Source organism: Rhincodon typus, chromosome 22 (genome assembly GCF_021869965.1).
Source record: "Rhincodon typus isolate 14 chromosome 22, sRhiTyp1.1, whole genome shotgun sequence".
Classification (NCBI taxonomy): Eukaryota; Metazoa; Chordata; class Chondrichthyes; order Orectolobiformes; family Rhincodontidae; genus Rhincodon; species Rhincodon typus.
In genome coordinates this window covers 9956692-9983054 of record NC_063353.1, presented here as the reverse complement: position 1 = coordinate 9983054, position 26363 = coordinate 9956692, and the positions used below count along the sequence as shown (strand labels likewise).

The following is a 26363-nucleotide window of genomic DNA, read 5'->3' as shown; positions in this document are numbered from 1 at the left end:
GGAAGATGGAGTGAAATTTATTTGAGTAAGTTTAAATGACTTTTAGGAAACAATTTTTAAGATGCCCAGCTGTCCTCTTGCCCAAAGTCCATCCCCAGCCCTCGTCTCACACACACCTCCAGCCAAACGCAGGTTAGATTATTTAATATATCATGGTTTACATACGTCTAAATAAATGCAAAGTTGGCCTTGCATGGAACTTCTGACTGTAAGACATACTTCCTTTTGTCACACAGTTGACATTCTTGTCAATTTTTCTTATTGTCCACTCCTGTGGTCCCCTTTAGAACGGAAATCACAAAAGTTAATATTTTACTTTATGAGGATAATCCAACTACCGCTGGTGATACAGTGCCTCATTTTGTACTTCCAAGCTCCCCTGCGTGTTCTACAGGTAAACTCCAACATGCCAGTTAATTCCACTTCCCTAAGTTTTGACATTTGACGGTGATTAATTGAAAAGCTATGCCTTACATAGGAGTAAAAACATCACATGATGTTCTATGTGTTTTGGCCCAAATGTTTCCCCCTATCTAAACTCCAAGACATTGAGACTCCCCATGCACATTATCAAGGAAGAGTGACTCCTACCATTTAGGTTAAAAGCAAGCAGTTTATGAGCTGACTTTGCATTGCTATTTTTAGATCACACGTTTTACACCAATATGTTAACAATTTCTATTAACCAAACATTCAACATTTCAGACCAGTCTGAAGGCTGATTTGGTTGTAGTTGCAGGTCTCCTATCACAAGGTGGCACTGTGAAACACTAGATAGTAGGAACTGCAGATGCTGGAGAATCTGAGATAACAAGGTGTAGAGCCGGATGAACACAGCAGGTCGAGCAGGAAGGCTGACGTTTCAGGCCTAGACCCTTCTTCAGAAACCTTCTGAAGAAGGGTCTAGGCCCAAAACATCAGCTTTCCTGCTCCTCTGATGCTGCTTGGCCTGCTGTGTTCATCCAGCTCTGCACCTTGTTATCTCACTGCGAAACACTATCTTTGTTTCTTGTCCAATGTGGCTGCCCTTTCAGTACTTTTCTGGTGTTTAGACCTAGATTTGTGTGTCTCTCATTAAAGACTCCACCTGAACCATTTAAGGCTGCCGAGGTTTGCATCCTGACCTATGTCTTTCCACCTCTAACCTCGTATCGAGTGTGTAATTGGCTGTGCAGTTGTCTTTGATACACTTGTACTGTATCCTTCTTCATGGTCAAGACTTGGGGCTTTAGGGAATTACAACATTATAACAACATCTGTGCAGCCTTCCCAAACATCAATGATCTATTTTTATTGGAACTTTTAATCCAGAGAGCATGAATCTGACTACAAATAGCCAATGTTTAACTGTCTTAATTTCATTGCATGTCATAGAGCCATAGAGCTGTACAGCTTGGAAGCACACCCTTCGGTCCATCTCATCCTTGCCAATCGCATATCCTAAATTAATCTAGTCCTATTTGCCAGTATGTACACTACATTTAATGGGATTTGTTATAATGTTACATTAATAAAGAAATAGGAACTTATTGTTATGGGAACGTACATTTGGAGTGCCACATTCACTGTTGCACTGCAGTCATGTGTCAAATAACAATGAATCAGTCCATTAGTCATTATAGAGAATGAAAGGAAATACACGCCATGAGTCTGTATCATTTGGAGTCTAGAGCGTGATTAGTATTTCTAACTTATGAGAACTAGAAGATATAACTGGATTATGCTGTCTTTAGGCAGCTACCTCTAGAGAACATTTCCAAAATGTAAATTTTCAAGCAACACAGTGTAAGGGTTAATTCAGCTCTTGCGTTGAATAGAGAGATGGAATGTGTGTAAGACCATGTGTCTGAGATCCAAGTTTTGAATCAATCTGTCTGTCTCTGTCTTTCAATGTCTCTTGTGAGAGTTCTTAATGCAGTCATTTTCAGCTGTCTCAGTTGAGTTCCCAGTGATTGTGGGTCTTTGAAAGCTGATGATTTGCTGCTAATTAACAGTCTTATTCAGAGGTAGTGTTGTAAAATGCACAGCAGAAGATACTTGCTCGAGAAGTAGATATATACTTTCTAAATCACTATTCAAAAAAATGGTGTTACTGATACTTGATACCATTATAAACCTCAAGTATTACAATTATGGCTCCAAATTTCCTGAAAAACTTTGACATGTCTATGCTGTGAAATCACACAGTTGTAGTGATATTTTGTTGAAACAATTTGAGCGTAATTTGATTTGTACTTTTGCACCAGAAAATTCAGAAATATTTCTGTTGTTTGCTACAATCCTAAATTGTAACCCATGTCCTGCCTTCTGTGCATATTACCAAAGAATGTAAGCTTCTTTCATTTATACTTTAATCCTGGCATTTTACAGAGTTTTGTCAGTGATTTCTTCATTAAGAACTGTTTTTGCTGAGACCACCTCTGATTTCCATGTCTGAACGCGTTATTATGTCAAATCTAAAATGGAATACATTCCACGACTCTTTTTCAGAATGATGCTGGGGGTAGAGTTTTTGCTTTCGATGCAGTCAATGAAGTCAGTTGACGTAAAATTGCACCACTTTTCAAAAGTATTTATTTCTTTCATGTTTGTGCTCAAAATTAAATGAAGAGTGTATCATGAGCTAGCGCGCCTACTTAATATATTTGGTAACTAGGTACAGTTTTATTAATACAACTCCATGTAGGTTTACCACACACAAAAAAAGCATATTTTGAATGGGTATCAGTCTACTATCGTGCTTGGAACTAAATCAGGTTTCCTTCAGTGTCAGAGTCAAGATCATGGAACTCCCTTCCTAACAGCAATGTGAGGGTGTCTCTAATCGCCAAGGACTGCAGTCATTCAAACAGGCAACTCGCATCACCTTCTCCATGGCAATTAGGATGGAAAGTAAATACAGGCCAAGCCAGTGAGGACAACATTCGTAAAGTTGGGAACAAAAGATGCCTACAAATGTGTGACCAACAATTTAATTTGGGGCCATGACAATTATTGGGAATAGAGCTTCTTCTGATGTGATGCGTTGCTAAATAATGTGAAGGATCACAGAAGCTGGATTTGTACTGGGCATGATCTGTGCCTTGAGTGCATAATTTGACCAAATAATGACGCAAAAATCAGCGCAACTAAATGGAAGCTCCAGGCTGCATTGTTTAATACGCCTAATTATTTTCACAATACCTAATAAGAGAGAGAGGGACTGATGATAAGGGTGTAGGTGGAAGTTCCATGATTTTGATCTGGCAATAAAGTAAAAAGTGGAATATGTATCCAAGTCAGCTTGATGTTCTGAAGAAGAGTTATGGGGCTCACAGATAACTCTGTTTCTGTCTCTGCAGATATTGTCAGGCCTGCTGAGTTTCTGCAGCATTTTGTCTTTATTTCAGGATGATGTGTAAATTAGAAGAGAACTTGGTGGTGTTCCCATGTGCCTGCTGCCCTTGATAGAATTCGTGGATTTGGGATGTGCCTCTTTGAAGAAATCTTAGTTGGTAGATAACTGAGAAAAGACTCAAGGGGCCAAATGGCCTATTCCTGCTCCAAATTCATATAGGTTGGAGACTCCCTGGAATTATGTGCCATGGTATTGAAGCCTCTTCTGCCTTTGGGGACAGCCCAGTTGGAGACCAATGAGCAAATTATCTCTTTGGTTAGCTTAATCGAGTTAATTTGACAGAGAAAATATTCCACATTAAATTGCAATTAGTGCGAGTGGAAGCAGCCTGAATCCCTCCTTGGTCCCATGTAATTATTTCATTTTGATGAAGTTGTGCAGCAATCGCAATGCAAGCTAACTCCAGGAAGTCAGGTAAAATAGAAGTATCTACCTGATGGTTTCTGGTCTCACAACCTGAGCAGGGGTCCCCAGTTCATTATAGTTCCAGACTGGAAATTCCCAAACTAATAAGCTCCCAGGGAAGGAAGAATGAATGGGCTCTCTTTCTGTATTTGCTCATGCTGTTGGTTAGTTGCACAAAGATTTATTGTAAAAGATACTTTCCCTACTGGATGCCTTTTACGTCCCAGACCCAAATGAACTTCTCTTTTAAAAGGAGCTAAGTTAACCAGGCTTATTGAATTAACAAGGTGTTTATTAATTATTAAGCGCAAGAAGAATTTGTGACGCAATGCGCACACACGCTCAGATTAGAAATAAGATGAGTTCAAAACAATAAAAGTTCTTCAAAACAAGGATAAATTAGAGCTGGTCAGATTTGATGCAAGGAGGATATTTTCCCCAGTGCGGGAGTCTAGAATCAGAAGACACTGTCTCAGGATACAAAGCAGATTGTCTAAGACTGAGACGAAGAAAAGTTTCTTCACTCAAAGGATGGTGAACTTGTAGAATTCTCTATCCGTAGAAGGTAGTGTAGGCCAGGTCACTAAATTTATTCAGGATAACATTTTAGATTTTAAATGCAAGAAGGGGTATGGGGATAAAGTAGGAATATGGCATTGAGATAAAGGATTAGCCATGATCATATTGACAGGCAGAGCAGGTTTGAAGGGCTGATTGGCCTGCTCTTGCTCCTAGTTGTTAAAGTACATAAGTTTCTGAATTACTCGTGAAGAACAGGTCGTTGCATGTTGTGGTTGTTACAGTGGAGATTATCAGAAGCGACATTGGCAGTTGACCAGATGATTTTTGAGATTCTTGGTTTGTAGGTTATTTGAATTTCTTGATTCTGTTTTAAACTAGTTTGCAGAACTCTGCGAGCGATTTCTTCCTTTCCCTGCAAAACAAGGTGATTTGATGGTAGTTCTTCGCAAATGCTCGCACTTGCTGCACATGAGAATGTTCAGTCCCGCAAGTCCACTTCAGTAGAGTTGAAGCTGGCTTTTCAATCCCTGTCCTTGTGTACTATTCAAGGGAGAAGATAAAAATGTTTGGGAAAATAATCTGCAGGGGGTGACTTGCTGTTTAGCAGGTTGTTGTCAGCCCCTTGTCATCTTTAAACACGTCATTTCTTGTGAATATAAAGTTTCTTTGACACCTTCAGAACTAACATCTCATCAGTCCCACACATGACTTAGAGCAGTTCTTCTTTGAAGAAAAAAAATTGTAATTACAAGTAAAGAAAAGTCTATAAATACTCGGGAGTTCTGATCCATGGTCAGGGCTTGCGTTGCATTCTGTGGAGTGAGTGAGCTGCATTGAACTCTACGAATCCAGTTCCTAGGACAATCCTGTCTCCTTTCAGCAGGCCATTCCCAGCCAAATTAAAAAAAAATAGTTTACGTTGTGCTTCTAAAGCTTGTGAGGAATTCTGGCAAGTTTTGTCATAGCAGTGCACGTCTCTGCAGGAATAGTAAAATAACTGGAATTCTAAGGGAACGCATCAGCAACCCAATGTAACGGGAAATAAAAGAATGCAAGATTTCACATTTATGGTAAGGAACATAAGGAAAAATGTAGTATTAATGAGTCTTGAAAGAGAATGTGGTGTAATAAAGAATTGGTTTAGTCTAAACATGGATTAAATTATCATGGTGTGCAAGCTCCAGGATGGAAAACAATGAAAAGGCCTTATGCATTAGACATTGTATCAGAAATTGTTTTGAGTTATATGGTGCAGTGCAATATCTGTGGAATGCTTTGCTTCAGCTAGAATCAGGCCATGTGGTAGTTGCTTAACTAATGCAACGGAGACTGGAGATTTTTTGTTTGTATTCGCTTATAGGATGTGGACATCACTGCCTGGGCCTGTATTTGTTGCCCATCCCTAGTTACCCTTGGGTAGCTTGCTAGGCCATTTCAGAAAACAGTTGAGTCTTGTGAAGACGGCGTAAGAAGATCAGATTTCCTTCCCTAAAGAGGGTTAGCATCTCTAGAGCATCATCATGGATCTCTCGATTACTAACCCAGTGACATTATCAGTATGCCACTGCCTACTCGATGTACACCATGGATAGTAAAGTAACAAAGGAGAACGTTGTGATCTCTAATGGTTGTTGTCAAATTTCTTGAAAGGAATTGGGGTATTTTGCAAGCTGAAAGTACTGCAGATGCTGAGAAACTGAAATAAAAGCAGGAATTGCTGGAAACACTCAGCTATGCTGGCAGCATCCATGGGGAAAAGCAGGTCGATGACATCTCACCAAACAGGGCAATATTTTATACAAGTTGGGGCTTTTGTAAAATAGTTCTGAAGGTTAATCATGGGAGATTGCACTTTCCCAGGTCCTTATTAAGAAAAGATTAACAAAGAAATTGATTAGTAGAAGTTAATAAATTATATGTACGGCTGAAAATAATTGAAGAACGGACAACATTTGATGTAACGCTGGCGATATCTTGAGTGATATCCAAAAAAAAATCAGAAATGTATAGAGAGTAAACGAAGGGTTAAAATGTGGATGTATTGAAAAGTAATCTTATGAAGTGATCCAAGGTCAAAAAAAATGAGTAATTTTAAAAAAATTGACTTTAATTCACCTTCATCTCGAAAGAAGATGAAAAGCTGACCAAACTTTAAATATTGAGTTTTCATAAAGGATGAGAAGGGAAGGACAGAAAATACAAATGGTGATATAATGAGTGTGGGTGACACCTGTGGGTTAGCACTGCTGCCTCACCAGGGACCCAGGTTCAATTCCAGCCTTGGGTGATTGTCTGTCTGGAGTTTGCACATTCTTCCTATCTCTGTATGAGTTCCCTCTGGATGCTCTCGTTTCCTCCCACAGCCCAAGGATGTGCTAAATTGCCTGATATATAGGCTAGGTGGATTAGCCATTGGGAAATGCAGGGTTACAGGGGGATAGAGTAGGGGACTGGGTCTTGGTGGGATGTGCTTCAGAGGGTTGATAAGGATTTGATGGGCCAAATGGCCTGCTTCCACACTGTAGGGGTTGTCTGATTCCATGTTTATTGGACCAGTATTCAGACCAGACAGACAGAGACTGATTTTTGTAACTTATTTTGATTGATAGTTTTTGATTATACTGCCCTCCCAGATTCAATTTGTTGTAGTTCCAGATGGGGATATCTCAAATCTTTAAATTCCTGTGGAGGAAGAATGAATTGACTCCTCCTCCTTATTGGCTTGCCCCGTTAGTTGGTTGCACCAATGCTAATTTAAAGTGGATCCCTCCCTAGATGTCTTTCAGGCTCCGTGAATATGTGTTTTAAAAGAACTACATTAACCATGTTTTCTTGAGTTAAGAAAACAGTTACTAAATGTGGGGAATAAAATAATAATGCCATACACACGCAGGTTAGAAATGAGAAGTGATTCCTAAATAAAAGCCAGAATCAGACTTTGCATTGGTCATGAAGAGTAGACAGTGACTGCTGATAGTTGAGCAGTCAGTTTTGGGATTCTTGGCTTTGTAGGTTGGTTGAAATTCTTTCATCCTGTTTCCTTTTGATAGTGATTGGCTGACAGCACTCTGATAGAATCCTTGGTTCTTCACCCAGAATCTTCAAAGCACTTCAACACATGAATGTAGGCGAGTACACAAGTACCTCAGCTTAATAACACAACTTGTTCCACTCGCACACAGACTAGGATTGAAACTGGTTTTTAACCCCTGTATTTGTGTATTCTTGAAAGAACAAGAAACAAAACATGCCTTTCACCTGGATTTCACCTGTCAAATTCACGGTCTGAAATAACGCTCAAGGTTGCAGTAGCAAATTTCCCCCCATCTGTGCCGATCCCTTTGAAGTCTCTTTAACATGTCATCAGATGTGAAATTCCAGGGTCGGTCGGTCTGTCTGTCTCCAGACATCTTCTGAATTTACATCTGCATTCATATTTTAGCTGAATGTCCTTATTTTTTAAAAGAAACTTTGATATGCCCGTAAGGGTCACGACAAGTTTGAGGGAATTGGTAAAGTGGAATATTCTATAACTCTTACAATTAACCTGAAGAACCGAGAGCATGATAAACAAAGTACTCTTTCCTATTTGATTAATAAGCTTCTGCACAAATGATACTTTTAAAATAATCTGTACTTTGTTGTTCATAAAGATGTTACATGAGAGAAATTAGTAAGAATTGGTTTTAAAAAATTCGGGTTATTTTGTAAGTATTTAGAGGAAGTGAAAATATTTCGATTCATGGATTTCTGTATGTGTGTATCGCATACTGGCACTCAACTCTACAAAAATAGTGTCAGTTATAAATTTCTATTAGTTGTTTGGCTGTCTATTACAGTTTTTAATTGGATGAGATAGTATAACAGAGCTTTGCTTTGAACTGCTAGTCATGGAACAGCTTCATTTTATCCATGGCTTGGATCTTTTCATGTTTAGCATACAAGCAGCCTTGATTTCTATGTTGTTCTAAGGTGTGTTACTGTTGCTGGCTCTCGTGTATTCTCTTGCAATCCACATTCAATCAAAATTTGGCCACCGGGGGATGGTAACTAATTACTGCTGTCTCTAAGCTTTGCATAATATGTAAAATATAAAGGGACAAAATTTAAAATAGTATGAAAACTTCATTCAGCATTTGCTAGACGCTCAGCAATGCCCTTGCTTAAAATTTAAATGTGTCCTATTTATTAATACATTTATTTAATGAACTGTACACCGGTCTGGCCCTACATATTGAAGGTAGATGTTTTAAGGTATGTTTCAAAGGACATTGGTATCTGAACTATTCTCGTTTCTCCAGTGAAGAATGATGTTTTTATTATCCGTTGGCATCCATCTTTTCTAGTGATCAAGTATATGTAGTAAAGTGTTTTAAAGTTTGTGAACTGGATATCCAGCAGTGAATGTATAAGAATATTAATAAGCAAAATGGCCTCTAGAGTTTTGCATCATCGTTCTGTTTATATTCAGCTCAGAACTTATTCCAAGAATTTTTTTTTAAACTATCAACTTGAATGGGTATGTTATGGCTTTGTATTCATTTATTAGATTTGTGGTTACCAAAGTAAATTTGCTGAAACTTTCAAGGCTGCACACTGTGATTTGTCACAATCTTGATGTCTGTACAACCAGTGACAATCTTCGAAAAATCTATATTAGTGATGTATTTAATTACAGAGCAGATTGAAATTGACAGTCTTGGTGACCTATTTGTGGACTTAGGCTGATGGATGCTTTCATCAAGTCCGTTTCCCTTAGAATCACTTATTTCTCAAAGCAAATAGAAACACTGTTTTATCTTAAAAGATCTGCTCCTTGAAATGTCTGGAATGTTAGACCAAAATAAATTTTAAAATGGCAAATTTATATTTGCTTAGACTTCAAGGAAGAAACTAATCTTCAGGTTGCATTTATAAAGTGTAGCTCAAGTGCTGTGCTTTAACTGCTTGAACGGAGTAAGTTAAATATTTGTTTTAGCTAGAAACAGTTAATTTGGTGGGCACGGAAAATAAGCTATATGTAGTGATTTTGGAGGAATTGCATTTCATTGAGCTTTCAAGAAGTGACTGAGAGGTATTCGTTGCTGATGATCTTTCGGGTTTAGAATTGTCAAATCATTTAGTTTGGAGGAAGATTATGTCAGTGGAGAAAAGAGGAACGCAGTTATCTTACTTTGGGTAAAACAATGTAAAAGACTAATTGGCACAATCTAAAGAAAGTTCTTTTGGGACCTTAATCAATATTTAACCATTGGCATCAAATCAGTTCATTTGGTTTCTTGTCTCAGTGTGGGGGGAATAAAGAAACATGAAGTCAAAGCTTTACATTAATCAGGACAGATGCAAGAATGCAAAATTTCAAAGGAAATAACATTTGGTATTCTTGCATCTGTCTTGATGCACACAAACTGAAAAGTTTTTTGACAGCATCTTTCTGCTTACAAGAATATTCAAGTTTCATCCTGTCAAGTGACTATCTCATTGCCATTTGTGAGATCCTGCTGTGCAAAAATTGATTTAACTGCTGTCTCTACTATTCCAAAGACTCGAAGGTGTTTTGATTTGAGGGCATGACGGACTGAGAAAGGAAGAAAAGCAGTACAAGGTAGCAGAGATCAATGTTTACAACAAAGGAACCAGCTGTTGCCTCAAAGAGTGAATTATTGAATCCCATTACAGATCAGGAATCGATTATTCAAAAACCTTGGGACCCACTGGTTTTCTGATAAAGAATATTTTTTGGTTTTTGCATGCAGTTACACACTCCCCACTCATAGGCCCATTCAGGTCTGTTTGAGCCCTTTGGGGACACAAAACAACTTTGCTTGGCTCACTCATGTAGACTCAAAAGGTGAAGATTTTTCCAAAGTGCCCAAACAGACCTGTAGATAGCTGAGTCGGTGCCTTTGGAAATAACTTCGCTTTCAGATCCAGTCAGGCAAAGCGAAGTTTATTTTGCGAAGGGCAATCAGTATGTCTACAGGGCTGATCAAGTCTTGTTTTGAAAGACTTTAGATTTCGATGTTTTTATTTTGGAATTTGCAGATAAAGAATTCTTGACCTGTAATATGTCAGCCCAGTCAGTGCCATGTTGAAACCCTAGTCTGAACCCACCCTCTCACTCACACCCTCCCTCCAAAGGAATTTAATTGAATCCACAATGATCGCTTCCTTAAGATTTTTAGAAAAAAGATTAAATTTGTGAATGTCTTGTTTTCCATCATCTATACATCTGGTACGCAATGTCCCCCTGCCAAACATTTGTTTATAGTTTGTGGTTGGTGGATGGTTTGCCTGTTCCACTCTGGAATTGCGTTGGATTGATGTAGAGTAAACTCCATCTCTGAATGTCAGCTTCTTAACCTTTACTTTTATATGACAAATTAAATTGTTTTTCCTTTAAGTTGCATCCAAGTTTTCCTCCTTGTGTTTACCACTGTATTGATTTGACAGTAAAATCAGAAACCGAAAGTAACCGGGAGCCCTGCTTCCCGCACTCCACTTCCCAATTTGAATTTCTTAACTAGCAATAAATCATGGTTTGTACAGTTTTTGGACATGGGGTCAGTGACTGTTTCAACAGGGCACTGAATTTATGCAGTTTCAGTTCAGTTTCATTTTTGGCTGTGTCTTTGACTTGCGGTAGATCAGTAGTCTTGCAACAACGAGGTGAACAGGTAAAACTGTACATCACAGCACACATGTAAACTGACTGTTGTCTAGATGAAACCTCCAATAGCAAAGCCATGTTTCTGTGATGGGAAATCTGTTTCCAGTACGATTCCTTAGTGCTCGGTGCTGAAGCCCTCGCTGTTTGTGGAGTTCATCAATGGCTTGGACTTGAATGTAGTGGGTATGATCAGGAGGTTTGTGGAAGAGTGGTAAGTAGTGAGTTGGATAGCTTCAGAGATGAGTCTGAAGAAGAGTTGTCGTGGGCTTGAAACATTAATTCTGTTTCTCTCTTAGATACTGCCAAATTTACTCGGATTTTCCAGCATTTTTTCTATTCGTTTCAGATTTCCAGCATCTTCACATATTGCTTTTATGCTGGGTTTTATTATTAGGAATATGATAAAAGAGCACTTGGAAAATAAAATAGGTAGGCAGAGTAATCATGGGTTTAAGAAAGGAAAATTGAGTCAGACCAATAAATGAATTTGTAACTCAAAGGATGAATAAACAAATATAATGGATTTCAAAAAGCGTTCAATAAAGTGCCACACGAGGTTATTACACAAAATTAGGGCAGGTGGAATTGAGGGTAATATATTGGCATGGAGTGAGGATTTGTCCACATGTCCCCACAAAGAATGATTTGGTACTGCCAAATGTAGAGTTGCCTGCTTATCCAGAAGCAGACAGGGTAAGATAAAGTAAAAAAAATACAGTTTTTGACAATTGCATTGATAATTATAAAGGCTTATAAAGGTATTTTGTCCTTTTTTGTGAGGAACGGTTTTGAGCCATTGGCGAAGAGATGTCTATTAAAAAGCAATGAAATAAATAGCTTGTGAGGCCTTAGGTCTTTTTTTTAAAGTTGGAAAAATAGAAGCAGCATGAATGGGTGGGGCCAGGCTCCCATAGAACCAGGGTTTTAGTTTAACTTTCAGCAGTTGCTGGGATTTTTTTGTAGATGTAGAACCTGCTACATCTTTCTCTCTGTTACAGCTGAAAGCTTACATTCTCTTTCTGCTGACAGAATCACATATGAGACAATCTGTTTTACTGAACTTGCCTTTGCGAAGGGTGTGTTTATGGGATGTTACTATATTGGAACAGTTGCTATTTAGTCGTTAAACGATCTATTATTCTGTTACATTTTCCAATAGAGTTAAAGTTCAACCAATTCTTCTTTCTTTTGTTTGTATTTTAATGGTAGTTAAGAATAAAGTGTGTTTTGCTTAAAGCCAAGTTGTGTGACCAATTGAATTGGAACACAGCACCTTCCACTTGCCTTTAAATAAGGTAAAAGTTAGGGTCTAGACTATCCCCTTAATATATTTGCAGGGGGTTTGATCTGGTCAATAACGCAATCTCAAAAAAAAAATGGATTGGGAAGCTTAACAGATTAACAATATTGAAAGGACTGAATTTGAAGGTGAATAATTCACCAGCCCCAAGTGGATTGTATCCTGCAACATTAGAACATAGGAGCTTGGAGCAGGAGTGAGCAATTCAATCCCTCAAGCCTGCCCCACCATTTAATACAATCACCGCTGATCTCATCTCAGCCTCAACTCCCTAATTTCCTGTCTGCTCCCCATAACCCATTAATGCATTACTGATTAAAAATCTGTATGTCTCATTTTTTAAAATTTATTCAGTGTCCTGGCATCCACTGCACTCTGGGATAGTGAATTCCACAGATTCATAACCTTTCAAGAGAAGTAATTTCTACTCATCTCTGATTTAAATCATGATCTAAAACTATGATCTCTAATTCTAGATTTCATGATGAAACATCCACTTTCCATCTATTTGTCAATCCCATTTAGCATCTTGTATAATCTCTATTAGATCTGTCTCACCCTTCTCTAAACTGTAGCGAGTATTGACCTAAGCTGCTTAATCTTTCCTCATAAGACAAGTCTTTCATTTCTGGAATTAATCTAGTGAATATTTTCTGAACTGCCTCCAAAGCAATGACATCCTTCCTTAACTAAGGGGGCCAAAACCTGTATGCAGTACTCCAGATGTGGTCTCACCAACTTGTTGTACAATTGCAACAACACTTCCTTACATTTCTATTGACTGTTAAAGGAAGCCAGGAAGAATATAGCAAATGTTTGGAGGATCATTTTCAAATCCTTATTAGATACAGGTGAGATCAGAGGATTGGGGTCTGCAAATTTCGTCCCGTGATTTCTAAGTGTTGTGAGGATGGAGCAAATAATTCTATGCCTGTAAGTCTGAACTGGTTGCTGGTAACATTAGAGATAGGATGACATGGAGACGGCACAGTTTTATCGTGGACAGTCAACATGCTTTTGTTCAGAGACAGTCACGTCTTACCATCATAATTGGACTTTTTTGAGGAAGTAGCAAGGACGATTGATGAGAATGTTTTGTACATGGATTGTAGGAAGGCATTTGACAAGGCCTCATATGGTGGGCTGTTAGATCTGTCTGGTTTAACCAGGATAAAAAAAAAATCCCTAAACATCAGCTTGGAAATTTTTGGATTCAATTGTTTAAACTGTATGAAATGGCAAAGTTAAATAGGGACATCTTGAGTCCTTTTATTGGTGCAGTGGTAGCATCCCTAGCTCTGGACCAGGAGGTCTGTGTTCAAGTCCTACCTGCTACAGAGGTACGTGATAGCATCTCAGAACAGTTGATTAGAAAATATCGTTCGGGATATCTTTGTTGTAAATAGCTGTGTGTTACACATCAGACTTTAATTCCTATCAAACTGCTAAGTTCCACTGTTATGTTTTGAAATGAGAGATTTTCAGCTAAGACTGTCTTTGCTAAAAGATATACATATCTGAATTTTGGGACTACAATGTACGGTCTTAATTATTTGAAGTAGTAATCAATCAATTTTATTCAGAGTATTTATTTTAATTTTAGTTTAATAGCCAGAAAGTGAAAAGGTAACACAGACTACCAGCAACCACCATATTTTGTAACCAGTGGAAATGAAATTCAGACCTGTTTTTTTTAAAAGTAATCTTTCATCTCATTCACAGTGATCTGTATCTCCCTGTAATTATTTTTCCATAACCAGCTGCCAGTGATCAACTCTGTACCCCAGTGGCTGGAGAGTCTCGGCTGAAGAACATGGCAGGAGGCAGCACCGTAGAAGAACAGAGAGCACGTTGGGAAAGAAAGAGGATTCGAACTGCTAAAGAGTTGATTGAGACTGAGCAGAGGTACTTCGAACAGCTGGAGCTAGTTGTAGTGGTAAGGATGTGATAGACAACACTACAGTGAGGAACGTGACTATGTGACTTGAAAGCAGATTTTTGTTCAAATGGCCTTTTGCTCTAAACAGGCTTCTCTTCCCTTAGTATTTTATAGAGATTTTAAAAGCAAAAGGGACCCTGCAGCCGGATATACGAGATGCCATATTTTGCACTTTCAAGGCCATCCATTCAGTAAATAGGTACGATTCTCTTTTTGTCAACGTGTTTTAATTTGTCACTTTTAGCACAATGCTTGTTGTTCTACTTGTTTTCTCACATTTGTTTTCACTCCAGTTGTTGATCTTTGCCTGTAAGCGAAGAGCTTGTATTTGTTCAGCACCTCTAACCACATTGGGGCCATCCCAAATTGCTATTACTGTTCACGGCACAGGAGAACGTGGTCACGTTGCACGAAGCATAGCCCGCAAAACTTCAAATGAGTGCATAACTCACTCAGAGACAGTAAGAACTGCCGATGCCAATTCTGAAGAAGGGTCCCGACCCAAAACATCAGCTTCCCTCCTCCTCTGCTGCCTGGCCTGCTGTGTTCCTCCAGCTCCACACTGTGTTATTTCAGATGAGTGCGTGTGCCTTGTGTGAGATTTTGCTGCAGTTGGTAGACTCGAGAAGAACTCCACTGTTCCTCTTAATGGGAACTTTTCCTTCCACTTGAGCAAGAAGAAGAAGAAGAAGCCTCTCTTTAAAGTCTTGATCAATAAAAGACAGCCCCAGAAATATGCCACTTTTTTCCACACAGCACTGAGGCATCAATCCAGATTAGGTACTCACTGTTGGACCATTACCTGCTGCCTGTGATAGAGTGCCATCAGTTCATTTCTGAGCTGAGCCTCCTGTTCATTATTTGTCAGATTTTATCAAGATATTTCCTGTGGGCTGACAACGAGTGGAATATTTCCTGATGGCTATTTCACTTCATTTCCTGATGGCTATTTCATAAAATCTGGAATGGTAACAGTGCAGAAAGATGCCATTCAACTATGGCATCACTGCAAGACTAAGTCAACTTTAAAAAAGAACAAGGAGGAGAAGTTTTATTTTTACACAGAGTTGGTTTGTGTGTGGAATGAACTTCCAGAGGAAGTGGTGGATGCAGGTACAGTTACAACGTTTAACAGACATTTGGATAAGTACATGAATAAGAAATATTTGGAGAGATATGGGCCAAGCGCAAGGAGATGAGACTAGTTTAGTTTAGGATTACAGTCGGCATAGATGGTTGGACCGAAGGGTCTGTTTCTGTGCTGTGTGACTCTGACTCTATAATGGGCCCCAACCCCTGCACTTTGCCTGAAGCCCTGCAAATCACTTCTTTTCGGGTACTTATCCAATTCCTGTTTGAAAGCCACGATTGAATCCGTCTTCAACATATTACCAGGCACTGCATTCTACTTGTGTGAAGAATATTTTTCCTGGTGTCACTGTGGGTTACTTCTATGAAGAGCAGCCCAGCTTCTCCAATATATCCTTACAACTGTAAACTCTCAACCCTGAAACCAGTCTTGTGAAATCTTCCTGCGTACTCATTAATGTCTCCAGATTTTTCCTAAAGTGTGACGCCCAGACTGAATGCAGCGTTTCAGTAGGGACTGTTTTACAAATGTTCATTGTAACCTCCTTGGTTTTGTGCCTCTATATGTAAAGCCCTGGATCCTGATGCTCTTTTCACAGCTTTCTCAACCTGCTCTGCAATATTCAATGCTTTGAGCATACGTACCTTTCCTTGCATCCCTTTCAGAATGACACCTTTTATGTTGCATTACTTCTTCTCATTGTTCTTGAGTAAATATATCATTTTATATATCTCTTTGCTTTACATTTCACCTGGCACATATATGCCCATCCCACCAGCCTATCTATGTGTTCTTTTGAAATCTATCACTGTTCTGTTCATAGTTTATGAGACTTCCAAGTTTTGTCAACTGGAAATGTTGAAAATTTGCCTTGTCCATCCAAGCCTTGCCCTTTAATAATTACCAAGAAAAGCACTGATCCTGGGATAGATCTTGGGGGAATGCCACTGCACACCTCTCTCCTGTCTGTCAAACAGCTGCTTATTACTCTTCTGTATTTCCTGCAAACTCCGCCAACTTCGTATCGTGCAGCCATTCTCAATCCACTGACTTTAACTTTGAAGGCAAGCCTATCATGTAACATGTTTTCAAATGCCTTTGGGAAGTTCATGTGCACCACTTTAACCACATTGCCCTCTTCAATCCCCTCTGTTGCTCATCTCAACAACTCAAACAAGTTAGATAATTATGGCTTGCCTTTAATGTCTGTTCTAGTTTTCCTTTATTCACCAACACTTCTTAATTTAGGGCTCTTATAGCACCATGGTAGTGTCACTACCTCTGGACTAGAAGGTTCAAGTTCAAGTTCAAGTTCAAGTCCCACCTGCTCTAGAGGTGTGTAAATAGCATCTCTGAACAGGTTGATTAAGAAATATCTTTACTCATGCTAATTTTGACCCCAGTATTGTTTCTAATCATTTTCTCACCACCATTGTTAAACTGGTGGGCCTGAAGTGGCTTGATTTATCCTTGCATCTTATTTTGAGAGAGGTGCAAAATTTTCACTTCTCTAGTCCTCTGGTATTTGCAAGAAAGATTTGAAGATTATTGCCTGTAATTCTGCAATTTCTAAGCTTAGTTCCCTAAGCAACTTTGGATGCTTCAAATCTGGTCCTGGTGATTTATCAACTTTAAGTCCAACCTTTCTAATCCCTGGTCCTTAGTAATTTTAGACCAGCCAGACTTCAAAGACCTCTCTTTTGACTATGACTTTGAAAGCAACACTTCCCTTGGCAAAGACAGATTAATTTCACCTGGGATAGGCTTGTTATCATCCCTCCTGAAATTAGCCCCATCCCAGTTAATTAACTTCTATTCTATTTTGTTCCTTGTCCTTTTCCAAGACTAACCAAAACATTGTTATTTTGATCTCTGTTTCCTATATATTCCCCTACTGACAAATGGTCCACTTTGCATAGATGTCAGCCCATATGGTGACCTTTTGTAACTCCACAAAATCCTTCCAACACTGGGGCTGCTTGACTTGTACTGTGAGTATAAAAGTGAATCTCTGTAGGGTGTGTGGGTGATCATCATCTTTGTCATTCACAGCAGAGGGTCTGTTCTGTGTGGGCATGCTTTAAACTTCCACACATCTTTACAACACAGCCTGAGTTGCTTACTTGAACCCAGTTATAATGTATCAGTAAATAAATCATTCATTTGTGGGTGCAAAAGTGAAGCTGCCTCCTACTACAAACATAGCATATTATAAATGAAAAATGATTTAATATTGATATGCCGGGCACGTGCAAAAATATGACTTTTGGGGTATGAGAAATGAGTATGTCTTTTATGTTGGGTCGACTGATATAATATGATCCATGGCAGAAATTTAATGCGTGGTGAAAACAAAAAATGCTGAAGATCCCAGGAGGCCAAGCAGCATCCATGGAAAGAGAGAGCAAACTAACGATTCAAGTCTAGATGACTCTTCATCAGACTCTGACTGAAAACATTAGCTTGCTGTCACTCCATGACTCTGCCTGACCCTTGTGATCACCAACATTTTTTGTTTTCAGTACAGATTCCAGCATCTGCAGTAGTTTGCTCCTATATATAATGCATGGTATTGATTTTGAAACTCGTTGATCCCTATTTACGTGTCTTAAAGTCAATGTCATGTTCAGGCACTGTGTCCTCCATCTTTGCAAGAGTTTCTCACAACTGATGTTTAGGTACGACTTCTCTGTTGATCCAATTCTGCAGCATTTGGAGTCTATCTGTCTGAATTGTAAGATGTAAAGGCACAACTATTCCCAGCCAGATGCGAATTAGTGTTTGACTTTCGTTATGTCTTTGATCATTAACCTGTCTTCCATTTGAGTTCAGTATCAATGAATTTTTCCTACATTTGTTACCTTTCAGAAAGTATACTTTGTTGTGGAGCATGAAGCACTGATTTGATTAGTTTAAAAATAATTGATTGTGAGACATGTCACTGGATAATTGGCGTTTTTATATCACACAGGACATTGCTGAGTAATCTTGAAAATGGAAAGTTTGGATTGGCCTTCGACCTCTTCTGCCCTCATCTTCATCTTTATATCACTTATACAGACAATATGGAGCAGGCTGTCAAAGTCCTACAGGTAGTACAGCAATTATATGAGTCATTGAGGGTGTATTTGTAATGACAGATTAACATTGAGCAACATTTTCAATAGGTTATTCCACCATTCTACCATTCTGATGATGAGAGTGAGATAACACCATATAGAAATGGATTTTTTTAAAAAGGAAAGGCTAATTGTCCAATGAGCTAATTAAATTTGGCACAAGTGGCAGAAGCATCATAATTTCGACTTCGATTATGGGGATATTCCTGTTGAAAGCATTCTTTGTTAATTAGAGCTTTTTCTGTCAGGTTATTTTTGCAACCTGCTCTTTCCTTAGTGAGTTTGAAGTTGCTGATTTGAAAAATAATGCCCAGCTTTTCCTCACCCCTTTCATTCTGAAGACATTATCCTCCTCTTTCAAAGTTCGTTGGAGTAAACTTATGGAATCACCTCTTTGACATTTCCCACCCTGTGTACTTATTTATCTCTTTGAGATCCTGAGCTGGAGAGATATCACTGTCTTAATTAAGAAGAAGGATGTGACCATAGTAAATTGACTGATTCCATTGATTAAAGACTAGCTGTGCAAGTAACATTGATTTTAACAGTGGGTCTACATAAATGTAATTGTTGGAACATGGGGCTGCATAATTAGGATGATGTGACAGAGAATAGTTGGTTTGTCCTTTTCAACCTTCAGTATCATCCCTGTGCATAATAATGTGCCCCTATGCAATTAGTTTCAATTGGAAAATGTTATGAAATATCTTTGCAGTGGGCACAAAGAGATCGTTGAGATTAATATTGTCTGCCAACATCTGCAACACTCTATTAATTAATATGCATCTTGTGTGGTCTATTTTAGGAACAAATAAGGAAAAATAAGCAATTTATACGTTTTAAGAGGCTCCAAGAGTCTAGACCGGAATTCCAAGGGTTGAAACTGGAGGATTTGCTTCCACTGCCGCGTAAGCGGGTTTATCAGTAAGTAGACATTGGTTGCTACAGTCCCTTCTCCAATATACACATAACTTGGCACAAACATGATAGGTCAAGTGGCTTCTTTCTGTTCTATGAACTAACCATTCTAACCTATTATGATGCTATTTGGTAACATTTAAGAACAAGACCATAGAAATTTACAAGCCTAACCTTTTGCTGGAAAATGAATTGGGAACCAGCCCTTCCTTCTGCATATGAAATCATCACTTGCCTAGATTGGTCTCGTTGACTGATTTTGTATGAATCACTCTTCTGCTTATATATTGTCCTATTTGCTGCCTATATTTTATCAGTTTTAGTCAGAAATGGCATACGTTTTTGAATCATTGCTTGAGTACCAATTTCATGACACTATGTTGTTAGGATCTTGATATAGAACAATCTTTTAAATAAATGAATTTCCAAAATGACCAACTGAAAGAACCAAAGGACAGGACTTCAGTATGTTAAGACTTTTACTGTAAAAACAAACTAAAAACAGTATACTGTAGTACAAACATGAATTAACAGACAACAAGAATTAACAGTGTGTCGACCTAAAAAAAAAGTAAGGTTAGCGTTCACTAACTAATGCAATCAAGTTATTTGTACGAAACACTTTTCCTCAGTGCCTTACTTCTGCAAAAATGTAGTATTAAAGGAGCTGTCCCAAAGTGACTCCAAGCTCTCCAGCACACCAGGTTGAAACGTTCAGTGTCTCATTGACAATTGTTTCTCTCCCCAGCCAGATTTTCCCAAGTGCAACTATCAGCAACAAAACACAACTTGCCAACTTGACCTTCCTTGAATTTTTAAGAGCCTCTTCTGTTTCTTCCATTTCTTTTGAGCAGAAACCAGAACTATTAAAAGCATCCTGTTTGGTCTTTAACACAAAACAGCTCCCTCTATTTTGTAGCAGTAGCTTTTCTTCTGCATCTCAGTTGCAGCTGTCTTATTTTTCTGGGCTACTGTGGAAGCTGATAAAACTCCCACTTGACAGCTCAGTGAGTTTCTGTTTGTCTTTTTCCACTCCTTCATCACACCCCCCAACTCACCCCATGGTAACTGGATCAGATAGGCATCTCTTTAAACAGGCGTTTATCAGGAATTCTAACATTCCTAAATTTGGTGTTTTAGTTTAACTTAGAGACAAGTAACTTGTAAAAATTAGCATTCTTGCAAATATGTACATCAGAGTCCAATTAACTATTTCATTACAAATGCTGCAAACATCAAGCCTCAAACCACATGCCTGACAATCCAAAGCAAATGGTTTGTGTTTTACAGCTGATAAGAATTTCAAAAATATAAATTTAGAGAACGGTACTCTGGGTAGGGATGCTTCATCCTTCTTCATTACTGTATCATTGACAAACCTAGTTCTTTAGCAACCAATGCTTTGCAACTAAATGGTGCAGGCAAGGTCAGCATTTATTGGTCATTCCCAGTCTCCATTATAATGACTATGAACATTTGTCTTTTGAATCACTGCGGTCTGCCCAGGGAGGATATTCCCATAATTCTTTTTGTTAGGTTGCTCCACAATATTTTTATGCATGACGGATTTATCTTTTGAAAAAGTAGAACTACACTAGGTTGAGTATCAACCACTGGCACTTTCTCATTTTCATTAAATTGCTTGGAATGACCATTAACAGCCCCAAATGATATTCCTTGTATTCCTTAGTGATTAATATCTCAAGACATATTTTTCAGACAGCTGGGGAATTTCATCTCCATCATTAAGACTATAAATTGATAATGACTTCATTATGAGTAATTGGAGGAAATAACCAATTTGTGTATTAGCTATCTGATACTGATTCTCAGTTTCAGCACTTTTCATATTGAGTGGAATTCTCACCAATTCTTTATCTACTTACTTTTACACAACTGAAGCAATTTTGTATTGCTGTTTTAATGTCTGCCAGGTCAATACACCAGTAATTCCAAATAAGATCTTTTTTGTTGGCTATTTAGTTTCGTCTTAACAAATTTCATAGTTACAGCTCATACTCCATATGGAATTGGAATATTCATGTTGAGACTATCTTGCCATGCGTTTTTTTACTTCCTCTGCCCTTCTCCTCTCTGCTTAATTCAGTTGTCACAAAATCTCTTGGCTTCAGCTCCTTAGGCTTTCACCATGATCAATTGCAGATGCAATGGCCTAGTGGTATTATTGCTAGACAATTAATCCAGAAACTTAGCTAATGTTTTGGGGACACGGGTTCAAATTCTGCTATAGTAGATGGTGGAATTTGAATTCAATAAAGAATCTGGAATTAAAGAGTCTAATGATGACCACAAAATCATTGTCAGTTGTTGAGAAAAGCTCACCTGTTCACTAATGGCATTTAGGGAAGGAAATCTGTCCTTATCTGGTCAGGCCTGAGAGTCCAGACCCACAGCAATACAGTTGACTCTTAACTGCCCTGTGGGCAATTAGAGATGGGCAATAAATGCTGGCTTAGCCAGAGATGCTCACATCCTGTGAGAGAATAAAAAGATTCTTCCATTGTCTTTGCCTCCACAACTACTCCTTTGGCCAGGAAACTTCACCTCATACATTGGGCCCTTTCTCCCATCTTCTAAATTTTTATTCCACCTGGATCCTCCCTTTAGCTTTTTATTCTATCTAGATCTTCTCATTAGAATCTGCTGGTGTGAAACACCCATCTCGTTTTTCCACTGCAGTCACTCGCTGTAACATTGTTTCCTCTGAACTCTGAACTCATCCTCTCCGACCCAGCATAGCATTGTCATTAATGTACCTGACAAGGATGATGCAGTTATGGTTGAGTGGACCAACCTGACCTTGAGGTAGCATTAGTCTAATTCTCTAATGGCTCCTCCCAACAGCCACAACTGCAATCTATAACCTTGTAGTTACCCAGAATGTCACTTATCTCATTTCATCCTTAGTGATCTTCCCTGCATTGCCTCCAGTCTCATAATTTCACCTCCCCTCCCCCACCCCCACCCAGACACACTGAGCCTTCTGCCCCTTCCCAATATCCACAGAAAGGTTTGCCCTAGAAGGTCCATTTGTTCAGCCGGCACTTGTCACACAAAAATGATTTGTTTATATCTCAACCTTTTCTTTTCTTCTATTGTCTAGGGAGTCTTTTTCACAGCTTTCGACCCTTGCTGATTTCCTGGCTTTAACCATTCCCTTTGCACTGTGGGTGTCTGGTCGCTCTTGTTTGCACACTCCACCCACATTGATGAGAGATCTCACAGCCTCTTCCTTGACTAGAGGTCAAGCCTAACCACATCCCACCACCACCACCTTCTTCCAACTTTCTCCTTTGATCAAACTTGCCTCCTGCCAAATAAAATATTTTGCTATGGAACTTCTGCTAACAAAGCCTACCATTGCATAGGGTATGTGGTTCATTCTTCGTTTCGGTCCTTCTTTACTTGTGTCTCCTCACTCACCTCTTCTTTTTCTGATGTGTTGTTTTCAGTGTTGTTTTTTGCTTCCTCCTCAAACTAGAACATTTCAAAAATGTTTCCAACTTTTCCTTGTCGTTCACACCTCCTCTAGTCCCTATGTTTTCTCCTATGGTCTAGCACCATCATCCATTCAGTCATGCAATCCCTCCTGCCTTCGACTCTGTCACCGACTTTCCTGCTTTTCCTGTTTCTGTACTCACTCAAAATATTGGAACATCTCTAACTATTTTAGACAAGTTTGATGAAAGGTCATGGAGCTGACACATTAATTTACTTTCAACTATAACAGATGTTGCTTGGTCTACTTGAATGTTTCCAGCCTTTTCTGCCTTTTTGATTTTCCAGTAGAAACAATAAAGTTTAATGCCAATTAGAATAAATTTGTTCAAAAGCTGCTCCCAGCTGTTTATTGTTTCATTCAAGGGATTAATTTCCTTTTTTAAGAAGATGTTTTGTTTTAATCCTGGAGATAAAGCCCTTGCACTTTTGAGATAATTATAGCAATAACCAAAGCAAGTTTTCCTTATTATCAGAATAACTCTAACATCGGGAAATGCATTTAAAATTAGTTCCTGCATTTTCAGACAGACACACATTTTTTTTTTTCCTTAGACCAATATCATAGAATCCCTACAGTGTGAAAGCAGGCCATCCAGCCCAATGAGTCCATACCGACCCTCAGTACAGCACCCAGACCCGTCCTGTCCCTGTAACCCTGCATTTCCCATGGCTAATCTGGACATTGTGGGCAATTTAGCGTGGCCAATCCACTTAACTTGCACATCTTTGGACTGTGGGAGGAAACTGGATCACCCGGAAGAAACCCATGCAGACACAGGGAAAACATGCAAAAGCCGTGCAGTTGCCCAAGGGTGGAATTGAACCCAGCTCCCTGGCACTATGAGGCAGCAGTGCTAACCACTGAGCCACTGTGCTGCAGTGTTAATATACTTGTTGCTTCATAAATGTTTTGTAGACAAGGCAAGGATTATACGGTGCAGACAAAGAATGCGGAGCCAAGACTACAACCAGGTCAATCATGGTCTTATTGAGTGGTGGACTAAATGACCTACTACTTTTAAGGCATCCAAATGTCATATTCTCAGGGACAGAACCTTCACATGGTGGCTCCATCCAGCAGTATCTGTAAGGCTGTGCCAACAAACTTGGCAGCCAGCTTTGACTTCTTGGCAGGTGTTTCTGGACTTCTGTGGGTGCCTACCGCAGGCTCCTGGGGAGTTTCTGATTTGCAGCAAGTGAAGTGGTGACCCACTGGTGTTTAATCATGTCTATAGGATCATCAAGCCTGCCAGTGGGGACAACTTCCTGCTTACTCACCACATATGATTCACCAAATAACTTGCACAACGATTCGCTCACATAGATGATAAATTGGGAAACATAAGATCATGTAGATAACTCATCCCCAACCATGACAGATATGGCACTGTCTCCAAGGGTCACTACCATACTTTAACTTCAAATTGAAAAGATGCACTGCAGAAATTCACCAAAGATCCTCAGACAGCACCTTCCAAACCCACGACCACTTCCATCTGGAAGGATGAGAGCAGCAGATACGTGGGAACGTCACCTCCTGCAAATTCCTCTCCAAATGACTCGCCAAACAGACTTCAAAATATATCACCGTTTTGTCACTGTCGCTGGGTCAAAATCCTGTAACTCCCTCCCTAACGGCATTGTGGGTCAACCCACAGCGAGTGGACTGCCGCGGTTCAAGAAGGCAGCTTATTACCACCTTCTAAAAGGGCATCTAGACACAGGCATTAAATGCTGACCAGTCAGCCATGCCCATGTCCCTCAAGTGAATTTAAAAAAAGTCTTAGAGCAGAAGGTTCTGATCCCTGTTTTCTCCGACCACCACTACCACCAAGCTGTCTCTTAGGCTATAAACCTGGACAGTTGAGAGTTTTTGCTCTGTTATTAGTTTGCAATCTGCGATTCCAGGCCCGCATTCTCTCTATATTAGCTACTTCCACCTCTGGGTTATTGCCCAATTATTCTCATCTGAGTGTATCTGCAGCTGAAATAGTCAACACTGCTTTTGCCACCTCTGGATAAATTAATCTACACTCTCTCCATTAGTCTCCCCTTCTGTTCTTTATTTACTCCAACTCATTTAAAACTCTACGACTTGTATCTGATCCTGCACCTTGTTCCACCCACCAGTTACGTTTATCCTCATTGACTTTGCTCCCCATCTGCTCACTTCAAATTAAAAATACATGTTGGCCTTTAATTCCTTCCTGTACTCTTGTCCCTCCATGTATCTCAATGACTCCTCCAGTCCTGTAATAACTTTCTATCCTCAAGTTCTTTAGCCTATCTTCCCCCCGTTTGTCCAGTATTGCAAGTTCTGCCTTTAGCTGAGACTTGTTCCCTTAAAATCCTCCAATCCCCATCTCATTGCTCAAGCTTTTTATCATTCTTCCTGCCCCTGCAGATGACAGGATGGTGATGGCCATCCATAAATTTGAGTTAATATTGCAAATATAAAGACACTCTGTGAGAAGCTCACTCACATTCGAAGCAAAATGTTTTTTTGTAGAACTCTGTACGTTTGACCAAGTGCAGTGTTTACTTTTCTGTTCTGAAGCTGGCCATCGCTTGAAGGATCTTTCAATAGGTTACAGGCTGGTTTTGATGCCTTGTCAGAGAACCTAGTTTTATAATTGGCCCACTTCTCCAAAGTGACCTTGAGGGCTTTCTAAGTAACTCTAAGTGGCTCCATCCAACAGCTGTGAAGCTGGAGCTTGCTACTTTCTATCCTCTGCTTGCCAAGTGCAAGCGGGTAAATTGCTTCAAATAATGTCAAGTTGCCACCTTGGTCTCCATCTACACATTGCCAAATGTCAGCAGATATTGGAGCATGCCACCCTCCTGCATGCTCTGGGCAGGGAGCCAGGGTGATGATGTGCCAACGGATGCCCTATGCCCAACACATGCTGGATGAATCTTGGGCACTGATATTGTGGCTGATTTGTTCTGCCTCCTCTCTAATGAGCTCGCTGGTTTTTATGGTGCAATCTGTCAATCTGGAAAGATCCAGCAAAGGGCACTCATTCCACCAGACAGTTGCCAGAACAGTGTGTGGAGATTTCCCAGTCCTTTTACTGAGGTCCTTGGGTGCGTAGCCTTTGCCAGTTGTGTCTCACTGTCTATCCTTTCCAGAATGGTGGCATTTCCTGATGTCAGTTACAATAGTCTGGGTATAGAAAGAGGATATGTGAAAGCTGAGCGTTTAATAATTGACTCCCATTGACGATGTCTTTGCAATGCACCTGTTCCAGATGTTAACTCCATGCGGAAAACTTATTTATGGCTCTTCAACATTCTTAATTTCATAAAACTTTTGTCAGTCCTGTTGACAAACTTCTGTAGAATAATGATGATAAACGACTTGCAACGACGAAGCCCAGTTGAAGATGTTTGACTGTTTGCCTGGCATAAAAAGAAGTGGCTGAGAGGAGATTTGATGGCGGTATTCAAATCCATACGGGGTTTGGACAGAGTAGATGGG

The 26363-nt window shown here is 39.4% G+C and overlaps 1 protein-coding gene across 1 annotated transcript in view; it reads left to right on the top strand.

Annotated features, from left to right (window-relative positions):
- Positions 1 to 26363, top strand: part of arhgef39 (Rho guanine nucleotide exchange factor (GEF) 39) — a 61740-nt gene that overhangs the window by 12088 nt on the left and 23289 nt on the right. Inside the window, exons 2-5 of the mRNA XM_020515963.2 lie at positions 14055 to 14230; positions 14338 to 14432; positions 18295 to 18415; positions 19248 to 19366. Coding sequence (XP_020371552.2) covers positions 14055 to 14230; positions 14338 to 14432; positions 18295 to 18415; positions 19248 to 19366 — 511 coding nt within the window. The remainder of the gene's footprint in view (positions 1 to 14054; positions 14231 to 14337; positions 14433 to 18294; positions 18416 to 19247; positions 19367 to 26363) is intronic.